The sequence below is a fragment of the Phytophthora cinnamomi genome (assembly GCF_018691715.1).
Source record: "Phytophthora cinnamomi strain GKB4 chromosome Unknown Contig9, whole genome shotgun sequence".
NCBI lineage: Eukaryota > Oomycota > Peronosporomycetes > Peronosporales > Peronosporaceae > Phytophthora > Phytophthora cinnamomi.
Window position 1 is genome coordinate 102498 of NW_027150942.1, and position 27544 is coordinate 130041.

The window sequence follows — 27544 nt, forward strand, 5'->3', positions numbered from 1 at the left end:
TAATATATGGTACGTGCACTGGGCTGCTGTGCGTGGCGTTCATCTAGTTGTTTTTGGTGGGATCAGACAGGTGTGCAACTTCCTTTTGCTGTACTCTCCGCTATCGACGACGAGTCCGCGCCAGCATGCGCACGATTTCGCTCCAGCCACTGGTAAAGCCACTCGTACGTGGTCAACCCACAGAACGCAATGTAGAGGTGAAAAGTGCCGAGCACGACGAGGAAGAAGAGCTCGAGCAGGGGCAGGATCGACAGTGCACCTAGTAGCACGGCTCGAGCGTTCGTATCTTCTTGCCCCGGAGCAAGCAATCGTGAGATGGCGTAGCCCGTGACAGCCTGCTGGGTCAGCAGCAACAGGACTGAGCACGAGAGCAGGCCGACGAACAGCGGGTAGTTGCGCGTGCCGATGCATGTGTTGAGGTAGACGCAGTGGTGGTCGTAGCCTGGCACGCACTTGTTGCATCTGCCACAGTGTCTAGTGTCGGAGGTGAGGGCCATGCGCCCGCAGTCGCTGCACGTAACCACGACTGGATGTGACGTCAGCATGACAGGACTCGCCTTGATCTCAGGAGCGGCAACGACAACTACGCTCGCTGCAATTGGCGCCGTGACTCGAGCGTCCTCATCTGCTGCTCTCGACTGCGACGGGTGCGTTGCCTGGTGTCGTGGCTGGCCCGGATCGAAGCGTGAGATCTGCACAGCAATCATGAGCAACGGAGAAGCAGCAGCACTTGCATTAGAGCTGAAAAACGAGCCACGTACGATGACGAACAGCAGAGTCGTGATGGCGAGCTGCACGCTGTAAAGCGGCACGACGGTGCGCTGCACGAGCGCTGGCAGCTCCCGCACACTGAAGCCGTAGAAAACCGCCGCCGACAGCAGCCCGATGCCCACGACCTGCAGAGAATCCGTCAGCACCTCAGCTGAACGCGCGAGCCGCTTGACGCACGAACGCACCGCGACCTGCGACGGATGGAGCGGCGCCTCGCAGCCGTGGCGACGCGGAGCTCCGGGCGCCACCATCGGCCCGGTCCACTCGCCTGCTGCTTCAATCGTACTTAGAGGAAGGCTCAAGCAGACTGGATGACCAAGCGGATCGAGGACGACGCGTCCCTGGAGGAGCGATCCCCGACCGGCAGCGACATGCTCAGGCGCGCGGCCCAGACGACGCTGGCCCGCGTGCACTCGCTCTTCAGCAGGACGCAGACGCCCTGCTACCTGCCGCCGAGCATCGCCGGCAACGTGCCCCACTTGACGCCAGGTGGGGGCGGACGGCGGACTGACATGACAGCCTGCGTTGCTTTGCTGACGGTGTTGCTGCTGGGCAGACAACTGCAGCAAGGTGGAGGACCTGACGGCCCAGGTGGTGGACTACGCCGACATGTACGCAGCATCGGAAACCTAAGCGTTCGCTGTGGGAGAACTGCCCTTTGTGACTAACGGACTGGTGGGGTGCTGCAGCTCGAGCTTGGTCAAGCTGGCGACGGACAAGAAGCGGCCTTTTCGGGAGCTCCTCAACGCGAGCGACTACGAGCTCGTGCTCTCCGCCAGGGACTATATCAGTGAGTCGGTGCGTGTCGCTGCGATTTCGTGGACTTGTCGCCGTTGCATCCCGCTGACTGACGTTGTCTTTTGTCGGCTAATGCGTGCTTAGAACCCGCCAAGCTCCAAGGCGACGGGTTTCATGATTGAGACCAGTGGTGGCAGACGCACTGTTTCCATCGAGGAATTCATGCAGGCAGCCGAGTTGCTGCAACCGGAGCTGGTTGTGCCCCTAGCTGACGAGATCCCAGTCGAAAAGGGCCGCAACCGCCATCGCGCAGCGGTTCAGACCTCTTTGGACTGGTTGGATGCCTGCCAGGCTCTCAATTCTTCGGGCACGCCTATCTGTGGAGTGGTTGTTGGCGGCAACGACCAAATGTTGCGGCAGATGAGTGCGACCGAGACCTGTAAGCGTGAGATTCAGGCCATCCTGCTCAGCGGCCTGGGATCTTGTAGCGATAAAGCGAAGCGCCTGGGGCTGATCGACGCCATCGTGAGCGAGATCACCCCGGCATCGCTTCCACGCGTCGTCACTGGGATCGGGCACCCGCTCGACGTGCTGGAGACCGTCGACCGCGGCATTGACGCTTTTGTGTCACCCTACCCTGCCACCGTCACGAAGGCGGGGTCTGCACTGATCTATTGGATTAGCGACGAGGAAGACGGAGGCAGTGCAGGCGAGCGCAACGCAGAACGCGAGCGCTCCGGTGGAGTACTTCACTTGCGCGAGAAGCGATTTGCGACGGACTTCGGTCCGCTGATGGCGGGGTGTGACTGCTTCGCTTGCCAAAAGTATACGCGGGCGTACATCCACCACCTCCTGAACGTCCGCGAGATGCTGGGCGACATTTTGCTGTACTTGCACAACCTGCAGCACCACTACCGCTTCTTCCGCCAGATCAGGACGTCAATCAACACCGATCGCTTCGAGGCGTACCACACGGATTTTGCGACCAGATTCGAGGAAAAGGCCTCTACCGCGCCACCGCTCATTATCCCTGCAGCGATAGAAGAGCGCAAGCGTAAAGTTGACGCTGACAAGGCAGCCGCTAAGGAGGCCAAAATCAAAGAGGCAGCAGCAAAGCACGAGGCGGCAGTTTTGAAGCGCGCGCGGCCGTAGACGCCGTGGGATCGATGCCACGTAAACACTCGTTAGATCGCTGCATCGGTAAGTTAGCTAGAATTGATCAATGCAGCTCGTGTGGCGATTGTGGCTGATGTGACTTCCATCTGTACACAATATTGTGTACCTGTGACGTGTGAGAACTTCAAGTGACCTTTCGGTAAGGATCCGGTCCACCCGAACCGCACGTTAGCTAGTCAAAGTAGATCTTTTTTTCGAAAGGATCTCGTGTTTTGAAAGGCATGGCCGTTGAAAGGCTTGGTCATTGCTCAATAGCAGCTCAGAGAGGACATGAGGCGATTCCTGGTGTGCGCGGCAGCGATGGCGACGCTGCTGCTTTCGGCGGCCGACAGCTACACCGCGAAGCCCTTTGAGAGAAAGAAGCCACGCGGTTGGATGCTAGCTGGAGGTCTGACCGGTAACGAGGAGCTCGCGACGCAACCGCCAGGCGGATACCTCCGAGGGTCTGAAACGACTGCTTCGTTGGCCTACACCGACAAAGCAAGTACTTCGACGACCAACAAGACAAGCGCTACATCGATTGCCAAGACAAACTCACCGCCGATTGCTTCGTATGGCGAGAAGACCGCCGCTCCGCCGAGCACGGCACCACCAGCGAATGCTCCGGTGGATGGGACAACGACCACGATAACGGACGCCGCGAAGCAAGGTGTATCAAGCGTTATCGTACCCTGGGGCAGCGTGACTGCAAGCTACTCTAGCACCGAAGCACCAACTCCAGCATGGGGCAGCACCGGTAGCACTGGGGGAGGTCTGTATCATGCTGGTATGAAGGTTGACAACCCGACCGCCTCAACGACAGCCGAGAAGAGTAGAGACTCATTCAACACCAAGACAGAGCCATCACCGAGTGCTTCTAACGGCGAGAAGACTGCTACCACGACTCCACTACCAACCGCTCCGTCGACGAGTACTTTGCCATATTCGGCAACGGACACAGTGAAGCAAGGCGCAGTAGTGTCAAGCGTTATCGTTCCCTGGGGAAGCGCGAACTCTAAGGCCTCAAGCTACTCTAGTACGAGACTGCAAACACCAACGGAAGATAATGGAGGTCTTGGGTACGGTGCCGGTGTGAATGTCCAACCACGTGTGAGCAAGAGCACGACGCAGCAAAGTGACTCCGGCGTACGGGGAGAGGACAAAGTGAGCCAGAGCCAGTTTAGCTTCCTACAGGGTTCTGCAACAACATCAACGTCGACGGATGCAACCTCCCATCCTGACGAGAACGAATATGGCGCTGATGGGGAAATTACTGAGCCCGCGTATAATAGCCCGGTCGGTCGCGTTATCCCCTGGAACGACGGAAGGCCTCAACTCGGGACGGAAAAGCCCACGTCATATCGTGATCACGCGCAAGCTGATGCGTATTCGGATGGGAATGACGACACGAAGTCTCAAAACCCCGTAGGCAACCTTGTACCGTGGAGCCACTCCCTTATCGAGAGAGAGCTACAGGCGGGAGATATCGAACAGCCCACCGATCAACCCACAGCTGAGGAATCGTCCGACAAGACTGAAGGGCAACCAGCGGGCACGTCTGCAGACAAACCTGCGGAGCAAGCAGCCAACCAGCCCTCGGAGAAGTCTGTCGACCAATCTATCGAGGATGGACAAGCTGCAGACGGCGATGAAATGATGAAGACGACCACCGTCGTCGTGGATGCAAATGTGCGATGGAACCAAGACGACTGCGATCCCTGCGATGTACCAACTCAGCCACCGACACTTTCTCCACTGTACCCGCGCAAAGATGACGACTACGAACTGCACCTTCCGAGTGTTACCGATGAAAGCAAATCGTGGGAAAACGTCAAGGAGGAACCGGTGCATGCCTCGACAAAGTCCCCAAAGAAGAGGGGATTTAAACCTCCCAAGGCGGATCTAATTCATTGCACAAAAGTGATTGGTGAGTATGGCGAAAGCTACGAGTGCGACACGTTGCCACCAAATGGAACAGAGCCACCGACGGAAACTCCGTATGGGTCTACCCCATCTCCAGAGCCACCAGGAACGGAATCACCAAGAACAGAGCCGCCGCCGACAGAGACGCCTCAAGAAACTCCAGCGCCAACGGCAACGGAGCCGCCAACAGAAGCTCCATACCCGTCAGAACCAGCGACAACTTCCCCACCAACCGCGCCCACGCCATCTCCAACCAAGCCAGTCGAGCCCACGCCATCTCCGACGAAACCGGGTGAACGAACACCAGCCCCAACGAGGCCAAGTGAACCAACACCGTCACCTACCAAGGGCAATGGAGAATCAAGCTCGACGCCTGTGTCAACCATCAAGGGAACGTCAACATTTCCAACGGGAACAAAGGCCTCCACATCCAAGACTTCAACACCCGCGGCCACGAGTGGAACCTCCACAACAACGACACCAACAACGACAACAACTTCCACTGATACTACTGGGAACAACGCGTACGGAACGTCGGGCACTACAAGCGGCTCGAATGACAGTGTCGTGGGCGTTTCGACTTCAGAGGGCAACACGTCGAGTGGGTCTTCCGGAGCGTTGAGCGGTGGAGCTATCGCCGGAATTGTTATCGCGTGCGTCGTTTTCGTGGCCGTTGTCGTGGGCGCGGTGTTCTTCCGACAGCGGTCGATCGCCCGACAGCGCGAAGAGAATCTGTTCGCGGATCTCGCTTCTGGAGGTGGGCGTGCCCTCGAGACAGATTATGCAGCGATGTAAGGAGCGTCGTCCAGGCACAGTAAAGCAGCTCGCCAGCAATAAGGTTTTGTATTCCATACCGACTCGTGCTCAACCCGCAGTCAATCTTCGCATCTAGAGTTAAACGCGATGTAGGTTACTCTTCCTGGTTGTTGTTGCCCCTTCCCATCCTCACCCTGCAGACCTTGCCATCTTCAGCCGACAAACGCGATTTCCCCACCAGCTTACTTCTCGCTGGGTCTCTCGTAGTCTTCTTTAAGGTGTTGCCCTTACTGCTGGTGCCTCTGTCTGCGACGATCGTTCGGCTTGAAATCGAAACCGGGGTCTGTTGCTTCAGTAGATAGTCCAAGGTTACCCCACGCGCTTTGAGGGCCTCCTCCAGGCGGTTAAGCTGCATTCGAGCCTGGGCCAAGTCGCGCTCTGCTTTTTCAGCTCGAACCTCCACAGCGTCAGCCGCATCTTCAGCAAGCTGTCGTAGTCGAGTCTCCTGTTCTTGCGTTTCTCGTGCCACACCTTCCGCTCGCTCCGCTTCCTGAGCAGTAGCCTCAGCCTCAACAAGCTTCTCCTGCAGTTGGGTTACCTTGGCCTCAAGCTCCTTCATGCGTCTCGATTCCTGGGATAGCTCGCACTTGTGGTTGGCGTCAACCTTACGAAGCGTGAGCTCGAGCTCGTTTAATCTCTCCTGTATTTCCAGCTTGTCTTCTGTGAGTTTGGTGATCTTTGCAGTGCTCTCGGCCAACTTCAGCTTGGTCGCTTCCTCTTCTCGCAAAAACGCCCGATCACGTTGCTCGAGTTTCTTCTGCCACACCTCAGCCACACCCGCACGCTTCTCCTTCGCATGCTCTAGTTTCTTCTTCAATTGTGGCAGCTGCGCTAATTGGCCTTGGAGTGTTTTCGTGTTGCGCGCCAGTTGTTCATTCTCCTGCAGTGCTCGTTCCATTTCTTCTCGCTTTTCCTTCAGTATCTTCTGGCACTTGCGCTTGGTCTCATCGACCGCTAATTTGCTTTTCTTGATACCTTCTTGCAAGACTGCGATCTCCTGCTCTTTCCCCACCAAGGAAGCAGCTGACTGGTCAGTGATAGCGGCGTTCTGTGCATTGAGTTCTGTAACTTGCTGCTGAAGCTCGTTCAGGCTGGCCTCGATCTCCTTGTTCCGTGCGGTCAGGGTTTGTAGTTGCTGCTTGAGTTTGAGTTCGGCAACCTTACTGCTGCTCTGCTTTGCAGCTTGGGTGTCCCTTGGCCCATTTCGAGAGGATTCCTGACCGCTACTGCTCGGGTCCTTCTGAGCGACGGTAGCACGCAGCTCTTCTTTTTCTTGGCGCAGCAAAACGAGCTCCTTCTTCAGCTCCCGGGCTTCTAGCACTGCGCGCTTCATGGTACTCTCGACAGCTTTGCGGGCCTCAATCTCCGAGCGCAAGCGACACTTGACATGACGCTGCAAAGGCAGTGCAAAGATCAAGGTAGATTCACAGAGTCTGTTAGCCAGGCTACCTTCCCCACAAGCATCCGTGTAATTAGCGTCTGGGCGACTCACCTCGATGTCCTCCTGCTGCTGCTTTCTAGCGTTCGTCGACAATTGCCCCAACGCCGACATGATTGTCCCGTGTACTCTGTATTCCCTTGTACGCTCACTTCTGCTGCGCTAAACTGTGTGTGCTTTCACCACGACAGTCGCATCGCAGTCGAGCTCTGAAAATAGGCGAGCGGAAATGGCAGCGTTTCGCGCGTGCCAGATATCCTCCTATCGACTGCCACGACATCGAAACTTTGGAAGCATGGCAGTAAATGCACGCATCAAGGCGAAAGACGAGTTCCGCGTGGGGACGGATCGAGGACCACCGCTGGTATATCTGGACCTGGGCGTGGGTGACCAACCTTCGCGACGCTTGCACATCGAGGTGGGATTGCGTCGCTAGACAGGATAAATACCAACTGTGGCTAATTTACCAGCCCCACCGCGACTACTGCTGGCTCTGGGGACGAACTCAGCTCTTCCACGAGGAACTCCCAATCACAACGGAAAACTTCCGTCTGCTTTGCACTGGTGAGCACTCCACCCAGATACGTGTTGCTATGCATTGCCGCTTGACTGCTCAACCCGGTTACCTGAGCTGGCTGCTGCTGCGGCAGGTGAACTGAGGGGGAAAGGGAAGGTGAAGGCGCTATGGTACAAGAACACGCGCTTCCACCGCGTTATCCCCGGATTCATGATGCAGGGCGGCGACATCACGCACGGTGCGATGACCTGGTATCTGCACTGGAAGTCGGTGCCGTGTGGCCTGGTAACTCACTGGCTGGCGCTCTGCTTCGACCCAGGGAACGGCGCGGGAGGTGTGGCTGCTATGGGGACGTCGTTCGAGGACGAGGTGAGGCTGTCCAGCAGCGGCAGGGAGTATTGCTGTCCGCTTGCACTCACCCCGCTTCCGTCTCTTGCATGGCCAGAGCTTCCTGTTTAAGGTTCGTGCTGGATGCGTGAGTTGCCTTGACCGCCGTTTGACCGCCGCGCGCAGCACCAGGTGGGGGCGGTGTCCATGGCGCACCAGAACTCGAGCAACCGTTCGCAGTTCTTCATCTGCTTCGGCGCGGTGCGTCTGCTGAGCATGTCCTTGATATTGCTACGTTGAAGTTGGTCTGAGTGTTGGTCGTTCACGTTGCTAGCCGAGCTGGCTGGACGGCAAGCACGTGGTGCTGGGGCAGGTGCTGCGCGACGACCTGCCGCACCTGGCCGCCTTTGAGGCCACGGGATCCGCGTCGGGTCGCCCCACAAGCGCCATCGTGGTCACGGACGCCGGCCAGGTGTGCGGTCTCGGCTTCACTCCAGCGCCCATGCTGCGCGGCGGCTGATGTGCGCGTACTCAGCTTGACTCAGCGCCTTGAGCCCAGTTTCTGATTGATCCAAAGTCGAGAATCGTCTTTAGGCCAATCAGAAACTGCCAGCTCAAATGACGGCGTTTCTCTCTCGAGCATGCCATCTTGAAGGTAAAATCCCGGAAATAAGCTGTTTGGGCACCTCTCGTTACTTTAGTCAGCATGCCGTATCGCAGAACTATGCCGTACCAGGGGTATTTGCATACTCAGGCCGTCTGCTTGCTTGCTTGCAGCGCACTTCTTCTTTCCACCGCCGCGTGCCATGGCCTCGGACGACGCCGACCTGCTGATGGACGACTTCCTGTTCCACGAGACGGACGCCTTCGCGCTGCCGCTACTGGACTTCGACCCCGACGGCGCGTTGTTGACGCCCGCCGAGCTGGCCATGAGCCAGACGCACCAGCAGCAGACGCAGACGCTTCCCTTCCCCGACGCGGACGACGACGGCCGCTACCAACCCACCAGCCCCATGAGCACCGACGACGGCAGCACGGACGCCGAGGTGTCCACGCCGCCTCCTGCCTTCGTCCAGCAGAAGCTGCAGCAGCTCACGCAATCGCAGCTTTGCGCCGAGATGGACGTGGCCTCGTCGCCTGCAGCCAAGGTGCCTCTGCTGGGGTCGACGGTGTCCATGCATTCGCCTCTCCCGAGCGAGCAGAAGCTGCTGGCACCTAGGACCACCAGCAGCACGACCGCACCTTCTAACGCAGCCAAACCCATGCAGCCCAAGCCGATGATGCCCGCACCGGCGCAGACGCAGTTCCCGGGCGTGCTGCCCTACGCCATGCCGGTGGCGTACTTCCCGCCGCTCAACGCCAACCAGAAGCGGCCGTGCCCGCAAGTCCGTCCCGGCGCTACGTCTCCGATCGCAACTACTCCTGCTGTGCCTACCACTACGACAGCCGAGCACGACAAGAAATCCAAGCGCGAGATCCGCCAGATGAAGAACCGTGAGAGCGCCAACAAGAGCCGTCTGCGCCGCAAAGCGCAGCTTACGACGCTGACGACGGAGGTGACGGAGTTGAAAAAGAAGGAGCAGGAGTTGCAGACGATCATTGCAGGTCTGCGAGCGGAGAACAAGTCGCTGCTGGATCAAAACACGTTTCTTCGGTCGCTGGTAACAAGCTTCAAGCAGGAGCCCTCATCATGCCAAAGCAACCATCAGATGGCTGCGTTCGCATCGCTGCCGCCGCCCGTGGATCAAAACTGCGTTGCCCTTAACATGCTGGAGAGTGGCAAGATGGATTCTGAAATGAACGCGGAGGCTACGCGGCCAGGCAAACGACGTGCTGTGACGTCCACGTTGTCTACAGCGAGTATGGCGGTGTGTGCATCTGTGTTCGGTATTACTGTTTTCGCCGACTATGACGGCGGTGCGGTCGATTCGGGTACCATTCGTGGCGTTGGCCGCGTGCTCCACGAGGCTCCGACCGCGTGCGGCATGGAGGGGTGCTCAACAGACGGCTCATTGTCTGTGGTGGGCTACGTGGTAGCGGCGGTGAGGTCGTGGTGGCAGTTTGTATCATCATCGGAACTGGTGTTCGGTGTACTTTTGAATGTGCTATCATTTATTGCCATCGTTGCGGTGTACCAGCTGTGGCAGTCTCACTCGGTGGGCGAGTGGCCTTGGAAGTACCCGATGCTGTCTAAGCCGGAGCGTCATGATACTCGTCGCCAGGCAGAGCTGTCACCAAGCAAAGTGGATTCTGGTGATGAGAAGAAGCGTAACGCGGGTGTTCGAGATGTCCGCCTCCGTGACAAACTCCCCCGTGGCAAGGACAGCAGCAAGGAAGCCTTCATGTAGTGGCCCTTCGTGCCCACGTTAGTATCGTTGCGTAATTTATTTTTAAGGCACTATTAGCGGCTAACAACACATCAATTAATGTATTGCTTCACGACGTTGCGTCGGTATCTATCTGGCATCTTTTCAATTAGAAAACAATTAGGTGCTGCCCACCACTACGTCCCCGACGTTCATCGGTCAACATGCACACAGCACTACAAACACTGCAACCGGCAGCGTCTTGTGAATTAATTACTAGTCCCGGTAGTAGGACGTTCAGCCTCTGTCGTTTTGCGCTCTAATGTCCGCGCAAGGAGCGCCAACGCACGGGTCATTGCTTCACGCTCGCTCGTGCGAGAGGACTTCGTCTGCATACTCAGCACGGCACGCATCTCCGACTCTTTACTATCAGGCTCCAGCTCGATGAAGGCAGCCTCAGGATAAATGCTGCGGATCACCTCTTCAACCTCCTGGACTTCCTTCTCGACCAGGCGGGTCACATCCTCAGCGTACCATGCTAGGATGAGAGGGAGATCGTTTTCCAAATCTTTTGTCTCTAAGAACACCGGCTTGTACCTGTTCGCCAAAAAACAACGTAGCATCATCAGTTCCAAAAGTACGAAAATGCAACCACAAGACGACACTTACATTCGCAGCAATTTGGCCGCGAGGTACGTTCCGTCGAAATCGACTTCAGCCTGAGTACGTCACAGCATGATGTCATCAATACAAACCCGGTACACCAGTACACACCAAAGGGTAATCCCAATACCATCGTACCTTGTAGCTGAACGTTGATGGGCCAACCCACTGGGATTGGACGGCATACACATTGTCAATGGAAGGGCGTGCCAGCAACAACTCGCGAATTCCCTTCTCGATCTCGGGCTCCACGGACTGGCCCAATAAAAACTTCTGGTTCAGACGGATGAGCGACACGGCAACACCGCCGAGAAGCACACCAATAGAAATACTTGCGAGACTATCCCAGAGCGGGTTGCCTGTGATATGGCTGGCTCCAATACCACATCCAGCCATGATAACACCCGTGCACGCCGACATGTCCTCAAGCAGCACCGCCATCATGAACGGGTCCTTCGTCCGCTTCACATGCTGGTAAAACGACATATTCTTGGGCTTGGAAGCCAGCAGATCCTGCACCGAGCGCTTCAGCACCCAGCCGTCGATGCTGAACGAAGCCGCAAGCACGCACCAGACCTCCCACGAAAGGAAGAGCTCTTTCGGAGGGTCTAAGATGGATTGGATGCCGTGGAAAATAGTCACACCCGAGCCAAGCCAGAAAATTCCCAGCGCCGAGATGAGCGACCAAAAGTACGCGGCGCGTCCGTATCCGTACTGGTGCTTCTTGTCCGGCACGCCCGAGGCCTGCTTCAAGCCCAGGATGAGGATGGCCTGGTTGCCCGTGTCCACGAGCGAGTGGATCGCCTCCGAGAGCATGGCGCTCGAGCCCGTCTTGAGCCACGCCAGCACCTTGAGCGTCGTGATGGCGGTGTTGCCCGCCATGGCGCGGAAGACCACGTCGCGCGACGTGGAGCGGTACACCTTTCCCGGGAAGTAGGCCTTGTTGATGTCTGTGCGCGGCTTGGGCGTCGGGTACGTGGGCTCCACGATCTTGGTCAGGAACGGCTCGTCGTCGTCGTCGTCGCTGTCATCCAGGAGCTTGCCTTTGCCTTCCTTCTGCATCGCCTTCTTCTTCTCGTCCTCTGTCTTCTGCACCGCCGCGTCCTTGCCGTCGGGAGCCACCGTCGCCAACCAGCGGAACGACGGCGGCTGCGTCAGCAGCATCGACTCGCGGCTCCGGAGCGGCGGCAGCATCGCTGGCAGCGGCGCGCGACGCCGCAGGGGCGCGAACGACAGCGCGCGCAGACTCGGTGGCTGCCGCAGCGACGGCCGCGCCGCCCGCAGCGCGCGCAGAGATCCCAGCATCGCCGCTGACGACGGACGAGCTGCAGCACCGACCGACCAAGAGCTCGAATGGTGATGGGTGACAACACGTTCGTCGAGGTGTGTCGTTGTGTGCGCCACACCACGATACGTAGCTCACGTTAAATCACGTTTTAAACGCGCTTCGCCGATGCCACAACAAGAGTCGCAAAGCGAGCCAGATGAGACCGAGAGCGGACAGCGCGCGACTAGCGGATTACTTCGTCGAGGTCGTGGCGGAGCCGGCGGGTGAGTGCAGCCCGCCAATAGCGAGGGTTCCACCGTGTGCGCGCGTGGCTGACCGGCATGTGGGAATGTGCGCGCTCGCAGGCACGTCGGAGCAGCAGCAGGGCGAGAACTTCGAGCGGCGAATCGTGGCGCGGATCCCCGCCAGCGACCACGAGGACTTCGCGCTTCCTGAGGGCGTGCCGTACGTAAGTGGCCGACGCAGGGTGCTGCTGGATGGGTTGCTACGCTAGTGGTGCGTGTTCTCTCTCTGACTTACCGAGTGGCTGGCAGTTCTGCATCCCAGAGAGCGAGGCGTTCTTCCAGCCGTCGGTCTACGAGCGCAAGCCCACGTTCTTCTCCTTCATCCTGACGGGGGGAGACGGCGCTCACGCGTACGGGTTCGCGCTGCACTTCTTCGAGGAATACTCCACTGCTGGTGCGCTCCAGGGACTGTGTGGCTTATAGGGACTGCAGGGCCCATGTCGACTTAACGGCATTCTTGTCGCCGTGTTGTGTGGCTGCAGGCTCGGACTGGAGACCCCGGGTACTGTGTTTGATTTCGCACCACCCGTTCTTCTCTCTATTCAAGGAGATTGTGAGGTAAGCGAGGCGAGGCGGAGTAGTCTGGTGGTGGGGGACTGGTGGTTATGCTGAATGGCTCTGTCGTGTTGGCTGGGGTAGCTGGATGCATCGAAGTCGTTATCTGAAGACGGAAGATTCGCTCGTGCAGACCAAGATCGCTTATGCGTGTGAGGACTGCAGCTGGTTCCTCTCGCCAAGACACGCAACATCTGCATTATCATCCGAGCAGCGGCTGTTTAGCAGCAGCAAAGGGCCAATAGATCGGGTCCGCGCTTCAACTCCGGATTGGAAAGATACGTCTAACAACAACAACAGCAATGTCCGGGACCAGTACTATCGGATCATCCCTCAGCTCCTTCGCAAGGCGTACCGGCCAGCTGAAGGCGGAGAGTTTGACATTCGGATGCATGGGCGAGAATTTTTCCGCTACCACATTCAGCGGGGAAAGGCTGTGCATCTTGACGACTACTGCTTTCAGATGCTGTTCCAATGTTTGAGTCTCAAGAACGTTATTTACATCGTCAACTGTCTACTTCTGGAGCAGAGGGTCTTGGTCCATTCAAATGTACGAGGACGGATAACTCAGCTTTACTTCGGTTGGTTGTTGACTAAACTGTATGATTTGGTGACATCGTAATTTTAGCATCGAGGACTTCTCACGCCGATTTGTGAAGCACTTTGTGCATTGCTGTTTCCATTCAGCTGGAAACATGTTTTCATCCCGTTCCTACCTGTAAAGCTGATCGAATATCTGCAGGTAGGTGCTGCGGGTATTGCATGTATTCGGTGTTACTTAGCTAATACCTGTGATAATCGTTTTCTTTTTTTCATATAGGCCCCAGTGCCGTATTTTATTGGCCTCCACACTAGTTCCTTAGCTACACGTGTGGGGTCTGAGATGTTTGCGTCGTGTGTTGTTGTGCACCTTGATAAGGATAAGGTTGTATCTCCCATTTTCTCGCGAGTCGAAGATTATCCTGCAGATTTTGTACTACCTCGGTTACCTTCCAAAGAAGTTTCCGTTCTTCTTTCAACACTGGAGCATGTCATTCCGAGTCCTATCGGTGCTTCTCAACCGCGCAATCCTACTTCGGAATCTCCGCAGTCAGAATCCAACACGGTCAGTGAGGTAGAATTGAGTTTCGGCGATGGACCGGTACGTGCATTTTTACTTTTCGATATGAAGACGCCATCTGAGCACTAATTGAAACGAATACTGTTGTTGTAGCTGGGTATCACCTTCGAGTCTACCCACCTTCGTCTTCTGGCGGCTAGTAACTTCGACCCCGAACGACAACTGGGAGGATCAGCGGTTGTAAAGGCACTGCCCAGGCTTTCGAGCGGGCTTGCAGGTCCGGCAGAGCGTTCAGGACTAATTTCTGCGGGAAGTTATCTGATTGGTATCAACGGTCAGTCCACGTTAGACTTGACGTTCGAAGAGACCATCGATTATTTGCGTCGTACACACCGTCCCATTCGCCTGCGATTTCTTAACGCCACGCTTCCTTATGAGAACGCGTGCCATTTTGCTGAGCGTCTACAAGCGTTGTCGCTAGTTTCAGCGCTGCAGACCGTACACGAAAACCAATTTTTGCCGTGGGTGGACATACTGCGTGGCGCTTTTGCTGGCATGTTTGCCAGCATTTTTTGCGATTATCAACGGTACATTGACGTATATCGTCGAGAAGCGGATACTATTGGTCGCATGGGCAAGGAGCACGCTCTCCCAACGCCAGAACAGTATGGCCGTTTGCGGCGTCGTTCGTCGGCCCTAGCTTTTTGCGTGCAATTCGACTGCGACTCCTTCTGCAGCGCAGTACCATCAAACCAGAGGTTCCTCGGTGACTTTACACAAACTCAGTGCTTCGCCGATTTCATCAACGAGAGCGTAATGGGATCTCGACCTCGTGATGCATCCATTTCGATGGAGCTTTTCCAGGAGTGCGTGTACCTTATGCAGGAGGCGAGAAATCCAAGAGCTGCTATCAACCTGCTATTCGAGCGGGATGGATCGCCAATCGAGTCGACGGTGCTCGATCTTCCCATGGCTCAGCCAGACGCTGGTTATTTGGCTACGAAGAACTTTGAAGATGCAGACTGCAAGTCTAATGCTATCGATGCACGGTCCAGTTTTGAGTACACGGGTGCCAGCTCCGTTTTTGGGGAGGAGTTGCTACAGGCCGACTCCCCGTATTCGTCATCGCCTTCTTCGCCGCTAGAGGGGAAAGTAAATTCGCTCGAGGAGAACCCTGAGGCAGGGCCCCTTGAGCCGGCTTAGGCACAGAAGGAACCTGCTGCTAGGACGGTGCGGGTAGTCTGGAGCCCATAAGGTTGGCTACCTATTTATTATTTACGCAAATTGTAAAACTCACGATCACTCGCAGGCCGCTTCTTTTATACATATCCACACCTTTGCCATGCACTTTGTACTGAGTATTCATCACCACTCATCGCCATCTTGCATTATCGCCACTCGATCAGCACATTCAGATGCATAGGACCAGTTGTTTGCTCCGTGGGTGTAGAATTGGTAAATATCCACCCGACGCAACCGATGTGCAGGCATTCTAATACACTCAGTAGCGGCACACGCGGACATCGCCCTTTTAATTCCGAGGCTTTAAAACGGAGCATCAAGCATGCTACCCGAAAGGATATTTGACATGCACGGGCCATTTTCGATCGCCTCGATCGCCTATTTTCAGCTGCTCAACATGGCGATACTGATCTGCGCGCGATGGCGACTTTCGTCTGAAAGCACACCTAGTTTAGCTCAGCAGAAGTGGGAATACGAACTCCAGGAGAACACACGGGACAATCATGTCAACGTTGGGGAAAATGTCGACAAATGCTAGAAAACAGCACGAAGAGGACGTCGAGGTGAGTAGATCCGACACTTGACCTTGCTTGCCATATACTTCTGAAAGCCCACCTGGCAGGCACTAATCCTCTGCTTCATTGTCATTTTGCTCAATCTGCACGTTGCAGCGTCTCGTCAAGTGTCGCTTCCGCTCGGAGATTCAGGCTCGGAAAACACTAGAGAGGATGTTGAAGCGCGCAGTGCTAGCCACGCGTGCGCTGAAGGAGGAGCTCGTTGTGCTACGCCAAGAGAATGAGGGGCTGCGTGCTGGTAATCAGCAGTGTACGAGCGATGGTGGTAAGCAATCGGCTAACCATTTGAAGGACGGCCAAACCCAAAGACTCACGATACGGAACAAGGTGCTCGAGTCCAGCGTGTGCGCACTTCAGTTACAGGTTGCGGGGACTGCCATCGACCATTCAATTGGTGCCTTATCGGAGAAAGACCGGAAAATCGCGGCGCTGGAGGATGAACTAGCGCGAGTCAAACATGTAGCCGACGACACAAATCGTCAGTGCCAGAGCCTGCTGAAGGAGAAGAGAGATGAGGCGCAGCGAGCTCTCCAGGAGAACGAACAACTAGCACGGTGCGCGAAAACACTTCAGAGCCAATTGGCCCTACTGCCACAACTGAAAAAGCAACTTGAGCTCGCAAAGGAAAAACGCGCTGGTGTGGATAGCGAGTGGCAAAAAAAGCTTGAACAACGTGATCAATCACTTTTGCAGGGAGAGGAAGCATGCAAGCAGAAGCTCGCTGAGAGCGCCGCCCAGATCGAACAACTCACGAAAGAGAAACTGGAGCTGAAGGTGAAGTTAGACAGGCTCGAACATGCGCTTCGAAAAATCGACACCAACCACGACAGCGAGCTATCCCAGGAACCCCGGTGTATGAACGAATTGGAGACTAGCATGAACCAGTTACAGGAGCGAGGTATGGCAACTGAGGCTACTGCTAAAGAAGCGGAGCGAGGTGAAGTAGTAAAACGAGAGGCCCGAGAACACGGTACTCGACTGCGGCAGCTCGCTGCTGATGCAAGTGATGCCGTGGAAGTCCTGGCTGAGAAAGTGGAACACGACTTGGTGCAGGTTCAAGGAGTTCCAACAGCGCACCGTCCCACTAGACTCGAACTCTCCAGCAACAACGAGGACGAGCGAGACCCATAGGAGTCTTAGATCGCAGTAGAGCTTAGTATGACCACCCTGGTCCCGGCTCCAATCCCGATTCAACGCGCAATTGATACCTCGCTATCATTCAATACTTATACTGTTGCATCACCATAACTATTCGTCACTGGATCTGTGCATGACACGCCCAGATTGAGATCGTCCAAAGTTGCAGAGCCCGCACACTGTTCAATCTCGGTAGATTTAGCACTGTCACTATTCGTTGCTACAAGGTCTGTAGACATTGGTTTGGCCAATATTATCGTGTCATCCGTAGAAGGTTCGGCGTCGCATCGCATAGTTTCAGCACTATCACTGTTGACATTTGTCATCACTCCATGTGAAGACGCAGGCTTATCCAGGAGCGTAATACACTTTGTTGTCGAGTCCGTGCACGTTACAACAGAAACTCCACCATCAATGCTTGTCGTTGCTGCATATGTGCATGTTTGCTCGATGCTGTGAGAAGAAGTATCTCTGCAAGACTGTTTGGGATCGGTAGAAGTCTGCCACCCACTTTCTCCAACAGAACAATCTGTGCCTTTGTTTGAGGCCTCTTCTAGGCTTTGGCGTGATACTGTAGCGCTGGAGACGACAGTGCCAGTGCTTCCACTAGATGCCGCTGCAGTGAGATCGCTACTGAGGTTGTCTTTAGTTGTCGAGACCGGGACCTTAATATTGGCACCGCTGGCAACGAGCGCGGTGGTTGCGAACTCGATGCCGTTATCTAATGACACGTCGGTAGTGGAGGGGACAGCAGTGTTATCTGGATCGTCAGCGGCAACTCCAATTGTTTCCGTAGAAGATGCAGCGGTGACTGCAGTCTTCGCATTAGCATCAGCCACGGCAGCTGATAGCTCCTTCGCGTTAATAGAACTGTCCGCCATACTCTTGTTTAGTTCCTTCAACCCATTCATACATTTCGCTTGATCTTCATCTTGTATCACAGGTAGCAAAGGTGCCCGCTCTTGCAAAGAATCGGATGCACCCTTCAGTGCCACGTCACTTCCATTTTCAACAACGCCAGGCTTTGTACCGGGAAAATGGACTACACACGTATCAAGCATGGTCCCAGAATCAGCAGTGGCTGAAGCTAATGCCGTACCAGAATCATTTGCCAAAGTGTTTCCCTCATCGTTTCCGTTGCTAGGTGACGTAGACACGGGTGCTGTAAAGCTCGCTGCCGTTTTTCCAGCTGAAGAAGACACATCATGTCCGTTAGGATCTTCGGCTTTTTTAACTGTTTTTGTTCGTGATCTAGTGCCAGATCGTTTGTTGGTGGGTTTTCTGTGGGTCCTTCGTAGTTCGTCATCATATCGTGAATTAAGATACCGTGTACGTTTGCCAGCCACACGAACTTCACGCCACTCCTCTTGCTTTTTTAGCTGTTCCTGGTACTTGCGCCAAATCTTCGCGGCTTGGTAGCGCATAAAGTCCCGCTTGCAAAATATCACCACCGTTCTATTCTCCACGCGGGGAGCCGAAACAGCGGCGGTATCAGCACCTGATACAATTTCTGTCGGAGTCTTCGCAGGTACATTAACTTGTTGCTGCTCCCCGCGCATAACCAACGTATTCGAGCCTGTCTGCGAAATCTTCGTTGTTTGTCTTCTTCGTGATGACTTACCTAACTTCGCAACTTCAGCTGTATTCACATTGACCGGGCTTTCCACCATATTGACTGGGACTGAGAGTCGGGGAGGTTTTGGTAGTTGTTCAAACTTTTCATCCGTCGGGTCATCCGAATGAAGGCGGCCATCCCCGATACTCACTTGCCGCCCTTGCTTATTCGAGAAAACCGTTGGGTTTGTAGGGGGCTGAGGCGGCTCGCTAGTGCATTCGTATGGGTCCTCATCCTGAGTGTCTGGAGGAGTCTCCGCCTTCTTCCTTTTGTACGGAGGAATTTTCTGTTCGGCAGCACTCGTCTCCCCCGCGACAAGATCCACCGACTTGTTATTCGTTTGACCAGCACCAGGCTGGGCTGTAGATACGGATAACTGCGATTGTGTAGTGTGAACCCGCAGAATTGACGGGTTCGAACTTGTGATACCAGATTTCTGCTCCAGGGCCCGAGCAGCTCTAGACTCCATGAATGCTAGATACATGGGAGTGGCTGGCTTACCGGTCGATGAGGGGCCTCCACCCGGCGCGAGACTTGAACTCTGGCTCGGCAGTAACGCTCGTACCGACCTATTCATCGGTGCGTGGCGAGGTCTTGGCTCATTTTGCTGATCAGGCATTCTAGGTCGCTTGGCAGGTATCTTCTTTCTCGATGTCTTGCGCTTCTGAGGCGCTCGCTGTTGGCTACCTCGTGGTCGGCCCCTCGATTGGTCCACTTTGTTAGCCATGTCGTCACCGTTGAGCAAATCTCGCATTGTGACAAGGCGCATCGCCGGCGATGCCAAGGAAACCCCAGGAACGATCACAGTGCCAGTTGGCGGAACTGCCACCCGTGACTGCATTTCCATTTGTGTTTGCATGCATACTGGGCGTTGTGTCTGCTGCGCTGGGGCGAACTCGAATGTGTTGCAACGATCTTCACCTTTTAAACCGGTAGGCCTGCCAGGGACAGCGGTAGTCCTGGTAGGGGCACTACCAACAGCCTCTGCGCTCGTAGGGAAGTGCCTCATAACCCCATCCAAAAAAACAACGTCAGGAACGGCTGGGCTTGCATGACCCCGCGTGGCTGGCTCCTGGGAGCTACTCCCACTACGTTCGACGGGGTAGTATGGCTGGTGTTGCTGCTGTTGCAGCATGAAGCGCTGCTCGCTTTGCATCCGAAATGGTTTCGTTTTATCCGCCTGCATCCCTGTAAGTGAAGTCGAATCGTTTGTCATCCAAGAATCATTCGACCCCCACGACGGCAACGTACTCGCCGCGAAGAGGTCGGTGTTCCTCGCCCGGAAATGTGACTGCGCCGGCTGTGGAACCTGCTGCGGTGCGAACAGCACATCATTCCTCCCTGCCGACACCCCTGCTTGCGCTTGCGAGTCATCTCCGTAATTGAACGCGTACGAGCGGCCCCCCGTTGGTGTCGTCGTGGGTCTCATCGGCACAGGCTGAGTGCGTTGAAAATCTCCGTCGTAAAGCCGGCCGTTCTGCTGCATCGTCCGTCCCTGTGATATCGCAGTGCCTTGGTTCCTGTAGCTGTCCGCGCCTCCAAAGCTCGGCGTGGCCCACGTTGACTGCTCTGATCCACCAAAGCCGGTCGAGTACCGGGGCTCCTGCACCCTCTCCACGCGCCGGTGGGCCTGCTCCTGCTGCTGTTGCTGGATCTGCGCCTGCAGGTGCTGCAGCTGCATGTGCATCTCGTGCTGCTGCTGCCTCTGCGCCAGCGCCTGCAGCTCGCGCTGCTGCTGCTCGAGCTCGTCCTGGATGCGCCGCTGCTGCTGGCGCTGCCACTCGTCGCTGGACGCCGACGGCCCGTGCATCCGCGCGAGCACGGACGCCGCATCGTCGGGCTGCGCCGCCACGGGCGCCATGTAGTACGCGCCGCTGGGCGGGTACCCGAAGGCGGAGAAGCCGCCGCCCGGCGCGAGCTGCGGCACCTGGCGGCTCCTCTCGTCGCGCGCGCGGTACGGAGGCTGCTGTTGCTGTTGCTGTTGCTGGTGTAGCGGGCGGCGGCGCTGCGTCGGCAGCGGCTCCGTGTGGTGGAAGGCGCACAGCGCGCGCGCCGTCTCCTCGTCCGACAGCGGCGACGCCGTGCCCCACGCCGGGTCCGCCATGTCGAGCGAGCGTCTATTCCCCAGCCAGACAAACGTAATGACAGCGGCAAATCGCGTTTGATTTGATCTTAGTATGGGACGCTATGGGAGCGCTAGTCGTGGCCGAGCTCCTTGAGCGAGTGCTGGGCCGACCCGCGGCGCAGCGGCTTCTGTTGCGACGCGTGCGGCGACCAGCCGATGAGGTAGACGACCTGGAACGTGGCCGGCACCGTGCCGTCGGGCTGGCCGAACATGGACTGGTAGATGGAGGCGGCGGCCAGCAGCGAGTCGCGCGTGGCCGGCGCGCCGCGCGACTGCACCGCGTGGTTCTCGCCCATGCCGCGCAGATGCTCCATGAGCACGAAGGCGTTCGGGTAGTCCACCTGGATGTAGTCCGTGTCCACGGTGCACAGGTTGAAGCCCGTGGCCGAGAGCAGGTTGCCGGCGTCGGCGACGTTCATGAACGGAGAGATGTGCGGCGAGATGCCGCCCTGCCGCTCCTGGTCGCCGAGGATGAAGGCGCTCCTGAGGGGGAGACACGCAGAGACGCCGGCCGCATCAGTGCAAACACGGCCGAGCTAGAACCGAACGAGCGAGCGAACGTACCGCAGCTCCTGCAGCGAGTCGCCGCCCAGCACGGCGCCGATGAACGCGCCGTCGGGCTTGAGCGTGTCGAGCACCTGGCGGAACGTGCTCTCGAGGTCGTTCACCCAGTGCAGACTCAGCGAGCTCATCACGAGGTCGAAGTGGTGCTTGGGGAACGGGAGGAACTCCTCGTCCACCACCATGCGCGCCGTCTCCACTGCAGGCAGAAGCAAGCGTCAGAGCAGCGAATCCATCTATCTAGCAGTGCGGGATGTGCCTTCAACAGCAAGCAGCAAGCCACGCACGAGTCGTGTTCTCCGTCTCCAGGTCGTCGCGCAAGAGCAATTTCTCTGCGAGTGGGCAACATGAACGCACACAGTTAGGGCGGTGAACGGGCCCGACACCTCCTCACGTGCACGTACCAGCGGAGTCGCATTGGATGAGCTTCTTGACGCCTCCGAGGCCGTCGTCCACGCTCAGGTTCTTGTAGAGGTGCCCGCTCCCGCAGCCCAGGTCCAGCGCCAACGGGAACTCGCGCTCAATGTCCTGCCACGCAGCGCCACAGCCACAGCAACAGCCACACACTCAGTCATCTCCCGCTGGGGGGGTTTCAATGCAGCGTTCCGCACCTCCAAGCGGTCGATCAGTCGCCGCGCGACCTCGTCCTTGAGATATTCGTACTCGTCGCTGTTCTCCAGGAGCGCGATGTTGTTGCGCTGCTGCCTCTTGATGGCTGTTGCAAGCGCGCAGGCAGAGACAACACTCGGTTAGTCCGCTCGACGCACGAGGAGCTCCAGCCACACACACCTCGATTGAAGATCGGCGCCGTGGAGAACGAGCGCTTCGCCACCGAGCGCTGCGCCAGAGCAGCGATGCGGTTCTAGCGGTACACAGAGTAGCACAGGGTCAGATGGAGACATGCCAGCCAGGGCAGCTTGGCGAAGGATCAAACCATTATGCAGCGCGCGCCTCTCGCTAGAGTGAGGAACGAAAATGGCCATCAACTGGCAACGGCGGGCGACATAGACGGGAGGCGCAAATGCGCAATAGAGCTGTGTACGGCTTTGGGGCTCGCCTTGCGTGGGGCCTGCAGGTTGCGGAGCTGCATGTAGCTCGTTGCGAGACGATAGCGAAGAGATAGATGCTTATTCAAGTTAAAACGGTCGATCAACGCCGACAACCTGGAAGAGTGGTTGCTGCGATGACCCCTTCCTGCCACCCGGTGCAACAGAGAGCCACGAGAGGCTGCCTAGCTTGCTTGACTAGTCGGGCCTTCCACTTAGTGCTTGTTGGAGCCCTTGCCACGCCATGGCGCGCTGTCGCTGAAGATCGGGATGAAGTTGTTGATGGCGTCGCGCTGGTTCTGCACGATGCACTCGCAGATCCACACCAAGTTGCGCACCTCCTGCTCTTTCAACTTTACGTACGCGTAGAAGCAGGCTGCAACAAGGCAAATGCGCATCAGTTAGCAATGCAACTTACCGAGGATCGCTAGACGATACGTACCGAAGTGCATTTGGCTCTGGAACGCCAGCTCGGCCATTTGGACGTCGCGCTCGTAGAACGCGTCGTCGATCGACTTGCTGTCCACGCCTTCACCCTGGTGGACCTCCCAGATCTTACGGTACACCGGGAACGAGTCTAGCGCTGCGCCGAGCGCCGACTCCTCACCTGCTTCCGCCAGGAGCGCTGTTGCATCGGGGTATAGCGTGCCGATGGACGGGTAAAGCGGCTTGCGGTCTGAAATACGCATCGCGGGCTATGATATACATAAGAAACAGTCAGTCCCTAGACTCTTTGCCTGGGAGAAACCATGCGAAATACACACCTCGTTCAATGGCGTGCCAAATGAATTCAACGTGATGTTAATGGCAATGCGGTCAGCTCGTGCCTCAAGGATCTCTCCCATGATAGCGGCCGTCTCACCTCCAATCTCCTGCAAAAACGGCAAAACGTTAGAACGATGCTTTCTACAAAAGCAGTTGTGATCTAGCCTAGCAATGATAGACGCACCTGGCAGAAGTTGTAGAAATCTTCAAGCCACAGTTTGAGCATGCTGTTCTTGATGAGCTCCATCTGCACCTCTTCCAGCACGTTGCGCACGTCCGAGGTGCCTTCCATGCGATCGCCGCCGGCGCTCTCCTCCAGGAATTGACTGAAGTATGTTCCTGCATATTGAAGGCAACTATACCGTCAGTCTCGAGAGAATATAAGCATAGCAGACAATTACTTGAGCAGTGCCGTACCAATGGGGGTATCGATCAGCACGGTCTCGTACAGGTCCGAGTAGCCCTTGGCGTTCGGCTCGAATGTACAAATGCTGCGCATGATCGACTCGTCGAACTTGCCCAGCGGGTGGAGCTGTCAACACCACACAGACTCAATAGCACTCAGCACCCCGCCAGCACAGTAGAAGCAGCAACCTGCTCTAGATTCCTGTGCCCGCACCTGTCCGATGAGCTCGTTCACGTCGCGTCCGTTCAGCGTGCCCTTGAGGAGCAGGATCACGTTATCGATCATGTACTCGTACCTGGCCGTTCACACACAGAGCTCAGTTGTTAGTCCGCTGAGGTCGACCTCCCACCCACCGCAGCGGCCAGACACGCACGTGATAAAGTCCAGGAACTGGCCCAGCGGCTCCATGGCCTGCGCACGCAGGAAGTTGAACTCCTCCACCAGCTTGTTGGTCGTGCCGGCCTGGATCAGGCCGGGCGAGATGGTGCCCGACTGTAGCAGCAGCAGCAGATAGCACGAACCGTCAGTGATAGTACTCCTGCTATCTCCTCCCTCCTCTCCTACTGCCGACGCACCTCGTCCGCCAGGAACTGGTCGTAGTCCGTCTCCTGCAGGTTCAGCTTGACGTCTGCGCGACCAGCAGCGCCAGCGGGGGGTTAGCTCCTTCCTCTACAGTGGCGTCTCCTCCACCTTCCTTACCTTCGAGGCTCTCGCACTGCGTGAGGTGGTGGTAGTCCACATCGTCCAGGAAGCCCGAGCGGAAGCCGCGCACCAGGCCCTCCACGTAGCCGTGCTGGATGTTGAAGGTCGACACGTCTCCTGCCGCCACCACCATCGTCTGCTCACGCCCAAGAATTCTCAGCGCCTGCTCGCTCGAACACTTTTCCTCTAACGTTACAGACAGAAATCTTTCGAAACGCCGCCCTCTAACTTTGACGCGTGCAAATTATAGAGTAGGTGCGACCGATTTGCGGCCACACGCTATCAGATCGACCAGCATGTTGCGCTGTCGCCTGCGTGGGGCGCTGTCGGCGAGCGCGCGGCGCAGCTTCGCGACGGCGTCGGGCGCCGCGTCCTCGCACGCGTGGGCGCCCATCGAGGCCAAGTGGCAGAAGCGCTGGGCACAGCAGCAGCAGCAGCAGCAGGTGCAGCCCAGTGCCACCAGCGGCAAAGAATCGTTCTACTGCCTCTCCATGTTCCCGTACCCGTCGGGTGGGTGCTGTCTCTGGCTGGAAGCCGCTCTGACCGACTGACCTAACGACTGACCGACTGACTGACGCTGCCAGGCCAACTGCACATCGGGCACGTGCGCGTGTACACCATCAGCGACTGCATGGCGCGCCTCAAGCGCATGCAGGGCTACGACGTGCTGCACCCCATGGGCTGGGACGCCTTCGGGCTGCCGGCCGAGAACGCGGCCATCGAGCGCGGCATCTCGCCCGCCGACTGGACCGTGGCCAACATCGCGCAGGCCAAGCGGCAGCTGCAGGCGCTCGGCATCAAGTTCGACTGGGACCGCGAGGTCACCACGTGCGCGCCCGACTACTACAAGTGGACGCAGTGGATCTTCCTGCAGATGTTCAACGAAGGGCTGGCCTATCGCAAGGAGGCGCTCGTGAACTGGGACCCCGTGGACAAGACTGTGCTCGCCAACGAGCAGGTGGACGCGGAGGGCCGGTCCTGGCGCTCCGGCGCCATCGTCGAGCAGCGCTCGCTCAACCAGTGGTTCCTGCGCATCACCGAGTATGGAGACCGACTGCTGGACGACCTCGACAAGGTGTGACGAGCTGGACGATAGACCGATGCTGTCTTGAGGACTGGTGCTAACCTGTTTTGTTTGCGGTTTGGCAGCTCGTTAAGTGGCCCGACGCCGTCAAGCGCATGCAGGCATCGTGGATTGGGCGCTCGCAAGGCTCGCAGGTGCAGTTTCAGGCGGTGCTGGTGGATGCTGCCGCGCAGCCGATCTCGTTGACGGTATTCACGACGCGTGTGGACACTCTCTTCGGTGTGAGCTTCGTTTCGATGGCCCCCGATAGTATTGGGGTTGAGAATCTTCTCCCTCATGTTCCTGCGGCACAGCGGGCTGCTGTCGACGCCTACGTGACTAAGGTGCGCGCCATGAGCAAGGACGACCGAGGCAAGGGTGACACGACGGCTGGAGTGTTCACGGGGCTGTACGCGCGCCACCCGCTCACAGACCGGCATGTGCCTATTTACTTGGCTGAATACGTGCTAGCGCATTATGGTACAGGCGTGGTCATGGGCGTCCCGGCGCACGATAGTCGAGACCTCGCCTTCGCGCGCCACCACAATCTAGAAGTGCGGTCTGTCGTGGGAACCATCGATGGATCTTTGTGCAACGAAGACGAGGTGTTCACAGAGCATGGAGTGCTGCACGATAGCGGCGATTTCTCCGGTATGGTGTCTGAGGAAGCGACTACTGCCATCAACGCTCGTCTTGAGGACAAGGGCGTCGGTGGCGCCACGACGCAGTTCCGCCTGCGCGATTGGCTTGTGTCCCGTCAGCGCTATTGGGGCACACCAGTACCGATCATTCATTGCGCGTCGTGTGGATCGGTCGGAGTCCCTACTGAGCAGCTACCCGTCGAGCTGCCACCCGTGGGGGAGGATGTGGCTGACGACCTGCGTGGTAAGGGAAGCAGTGACTCCCCTCTAGCACGCATGGCTGACTGGAAGCACTGTAAATGTCCACGCTGCGGTGGCGAAGCTGAGCGCGACACTGACACTCTAGACACATTTGTTGATAGCTCGTGGTATTACATGCGCTACTGCGATGCTCGCAACGATGCTGCTGCATTCAAGCCTGAGCATGCGCGGGCGTGGCTGAAGAAGGCGGGTGTAGACCTCTACATCGGTGGCATTGAGCACGCCATTTTGCACTTGCTGTATTCGCGCTTCGTAACCAAGTTCATGTGTGACCAAGGATTCCTAGCGACAGACGAGCCTTTCGCGCAGCTTCTCGCTCAGGGCATGGTTCTTGGCCGCACGCACAAGTCGCCGGGCTCGCTGCGACCACTTGCTCCCGGTGAGTACGAGGAGGCGATGCAGGATGGCCGTGCGGTAGTGATCGAAAAGAAAACTGGCCTCCCAGTCGTGACGCTCTGGGAAAAGATGTCCAAGTCGAAGCACAATGGTGTAGACCCGGAGCAGATTCGCGCGCGCCATGGTGCTGACGTGACGCGCCTCGCAGTGCTCTTCAAGGCACCTCCAGCTCACGAGCTGGAGTGGGATGAGGCTGATCTTGCTGGTCAATCGCGCTGGCTGGCACGCGTCTGGTCGCTATTGGATGGTGCTCTGGTACACCGACGTCAAGGTAGATCCGTCGCCGGTGAGGAAGAGGAGGAGCTTCGCCACGAGCTGCACGGAACGATCAAGCGCGTAACCGAGGCACTGAATGACTACCAGTCGTTCAACGTTGCGATTGCAGAACTCATGAAGCTATCCAACCTGCTTGGCGAACGTCGCACTCAGCTGCAGGGCTCCGCCACATACGAGGAGGCTCTGCGAGCTCTCGTTCAGATGTTGGCACCACTGGCCCCCCACACCGCCGCTGAAATGTTCCAGGCCCTACAAGACGGTGATGAGGCGGCCGATGTGCATGCGTGTACGTGGCCGGCGTACGACCCAGCTCTGCTGGACCGTGCTCAAGTCAAGGTGGTGCTGCAAGTGCAAGGCAAGCCGCGCGATACGATCCTCGTGGACCCAGCCCTGCTGGACGCCCAAGACTCGGGCGCCGTGTTGGCACTGGCACTGGCCTCCCCAGCTGTACAGCGTCATTTGCAGGGCCGCGACGTACGTAAGGCGATTCTGGTTTCCCCCAAGAAACAAGGGGCCCACGGCTTGCTGAACATTGTGGCAAAGTAGTGTTGCCGCACCAACCGAGACTGGGTAGTTTAGTTGCCTACGAATAGACCCCCTACCTATTACCAACGTGATAAAAGAAATCCTTGTGGTGTGTCTCCATCATATGCGCTTGCTGAGCTCGCAGCCGTCATGAAGTGTAAATGCAAAATATGTGTACTATTAATTTTTAAGATGCAAACATGCACGGAATACGCATGACTTTCCAGTCCACCTTAGTACGCCGTCAAGGCGATTCGCTTCCACACCGCTCCGCTTCCACAAAAGTAGATTGCATTCGCGTCATACCGAAGGGTTCCAGTGGTGCACGCACTGCCTCCCGTTGGAGCGGTTGTCGTCGCGCTACCAT

At 57.2% G+C, this 27544-nt stretch overlaps 12 protein-coding genes across 13 annotated transcripts; 6 read left to right on the plus strand and 6 right to left on the minus strand.

Moving 5' to 3' along the window:
- Positions 1-62: 62 nt before the first annotated feature.
- Positions 63-1022, minus strand: IUM83_16312 (zinc finger protein dhhc domain containing; the record flags this gene model as incomplete). The annotated part of the gene is made up of 3 exons (XM_067941185.1): positions 63-692; positions 762-896; positions 957-1022. The coding sequence occupies 3 exons, from the start codon at positions 1020-1022 to the stop codon at positions 63-65; spliced, it is 831 nt and encodes a 276-aa protein (XP_067798451.1).
- A 60-nt stretch (positions 1023-1082) lies between these two features.
- On the plus strand, positions 1083-2661 carry IUM83_16313 (putative queuine tRNA-ribosyltransferase domain-containing protein; the record flags this gene model as incomplete). Its single annotated transcript, XM_067941186.1, has 4 exons — positions 1083-1260; positions 1328-1382; positions 1461-1569; positions 1654-2661. The coding sequence occupies 4 exons, from the start codon at positions 1083-1085 to the stop codon at positions 2659-2661; spliced, it is 1350 nt and encodes a 449-aa protein (XP_067798428.1).
- A 2008-nt stretch (positions 2662-4669) lies between these two features.
- IUM83_16314 (4-hydroxybenzoate polyprenyltransferase) lies at positions 4670-6955 on the minus strand (the record flags this gene model as incomplete). The annotated part of the gene is made up of 3 exons (XM_067941187.1): positions 4670-4927; positions 5537-6796; positions 6896-6955. The coding sequence occupies 3 exons, from the start codon at positions 6953-6955 to the stop codon at positions 4670-4672; spliced, it is 1578 nt and encodes a 525-aa protein (XP_067798448.1).
- Positions 6956-7136: 181 nt separating this feature from the next.
- On the plus strand, positions 7137-8205 carry IUM83_16315 (Peptidyl-prolyl cis-trans isomerase; the record flags this gene model as incomplete). Its single annotated transcript, XM_067941188.1, has 6 exons — positions 7137-7259; positions 7351-7405; positions 7492-7727; positions 7804-7818; positions 7872-7946; positions 8020-8205. The coding sequence occupies 6 exons, from the start codon at positions 7137-7139 to the stop codon at positions 8203-8205; spliced, it is 690 nt and encodes a 229-aa protein (XP_067798447.1).
- Positions 8206-8491: 286 nt separating this feature from the next.
- Positions 8492-8904, plus strand: IUM83_16316 (ATP-dependent RNA helicase; the record flags this gene model as incomplete). The annotated part of the gene is made up of 2 exons (XM_067941189.1): positions 8492-8833; positions 8881-8904. 2 exons carry the CDS (start codon positions 8492-8494, stop codon positions 8902-8904), a joined length of 366 nt encoding a protein of 121 aa, XP_067798489.1.
- A 1356-nt stretch (positions 8905-10260) lies between these two features.
- Positions 10261-11959, minus strand: IUM83_16317 (Zinc transporter; the record flags this gene model as incomplete). The annotated part of the gene is made up of 3 exons (XM_067941190.1): positions 10261-10588; positions 10661-10710; positions 10793-11959. The coding sequence occupies 3 exons, from the start codon at positions 11957-11959 to the stop codon at positions 10261-10263; spliced, it is 1545 nt and encodes a 514-aa protein (XP_067798449.1).
- A 179-nt stretch (positions 11960-12138) lies between these two features.
- Positions 12139-15044, plus strand: IUM83_16318 (DENN domain-containing protein 5B; the record flags this gene model as incomplete). The annotated part of the gene is made up of 8 exons (XM_067941191.1): positions 12139-12205; positions 12287-12390; positions 12476-12620; positions 12709-12784; positions 12866-13331; positions 13410-13523; positions 13602-13922; positions 13995-15044. The coding sequence occupies 8 exons, from the start codon at positions 12139-12141 to the stop codon at positions 15042-15044; spliced, it is 2343 nt and encodes a 780-aa protein (XP_067798452.1).
- A 542-nt stretch (positions 15045-15586) lies between these two features.
- IUM83_16319 (4-hydroxybenzoate polyprenyltransferase) lies at positions 15587-16789 on the plus strand (the record flags this gene model as incomplete). Its single annotated transcript, XM_067941192.1, has 2 exons — positions 15587-15646; positions 15755-16789. The coding sequence occupies 2 exons, from the start codon at positions 15587-15589 to the stop codon at positions 16787-16789; spliced, it is 1095 nt and encodes a 364-aa protein (XP_067798491.1).
- Positions 16544-20514, minus strand: IUM83_16320 (uncharacterized protein; the record flags this gene model as incomplete). Of its 2 annotated transcripts, none has more annotated exons than XM_067941193.1 (2): positions 16544-16755; positions 19662-20514. In XM_067941193.1, the coding sequence occupies 2 exons, from the start codon at positions 20512-20514 to the stop codon at positions 16544-16546; spliced, it is 1065 nt and encodes a 354-aa protein (XP_067798438.1). The 2 variants fall into 2 exon arrangements, with proteins under 2 accessions (XP_067798438.1, XP_067798437.1); XM_067941194.1 differs by lacking the exon at positions 16544-16755 and adding an exon at positions 19583-19590.
- Positions 20515-20606: 92 nt separating this feature from the next.
- Positions 20607-22033, minus strand: IUM83_16321 (putative methyltransferase; the record flags this gene model as incomplete). The annotated part of the gene is made up of 7 exons (XM_067941195.1): positions 20607-21018; positions 21100-21295; positions 21384-21428; positions 21501-21624; positions 21708-21811; positions 21886-21958; positions 22031-22033. 7 exons carry the CDS (start codon positions 22031-22033, stop codon positions 20607-20609), a joined length of 957 nt encoding a protein of 318 aa, XP_067798427.1.
- Positions 22034-22357: 324 nt separating this feature from the next.
- On the minus strand, positions 22358-24148 carry IUM83_16322 (H - or Na -translocating F-type, V-type and A-type ATPase (F-ATPase) Superfamily; the record flags this gene model as incomplete). The annotated part of the gene is made up of 9 exons (XM_067941196.1): positions 22358-22518; positions 22585-22837; positions 22907-23014; positions 23092-23246; positions 23325-23439; positions 23527-23608; positions 23687-23805; positions 23889-23941; positions 24013-24148. The coding sequence occupies 9 exons, from the start codon at positions 24146-24148 to the stop codon at positions 22358-22360; spliced, it is 1182 nt and encodes a 393-aa protein (XP_067798376.1).
- Positions 24149-24311: 163 nt separating this feature from the next.
- IUM83_16323 (leucine-tRNA ligase) lies at positions 24312-27198 on the plus strand (the record flags this gene model as incomplete). The annotated part of the gene is made up of 3 exons (XM_067941197.1): positions 24312-24525; positions 24600-25090; positions 25165-27198. The coding sequence occupies 3 exons, from the start codon at positions 24312-24314 to the stop codon at positions 27196-27198; spliced, it is 2739 nt and encodes a 912-aa protein (XP_067798394.1).
- Positions 27199-27544: the final 346 nt, after the last annotated feature.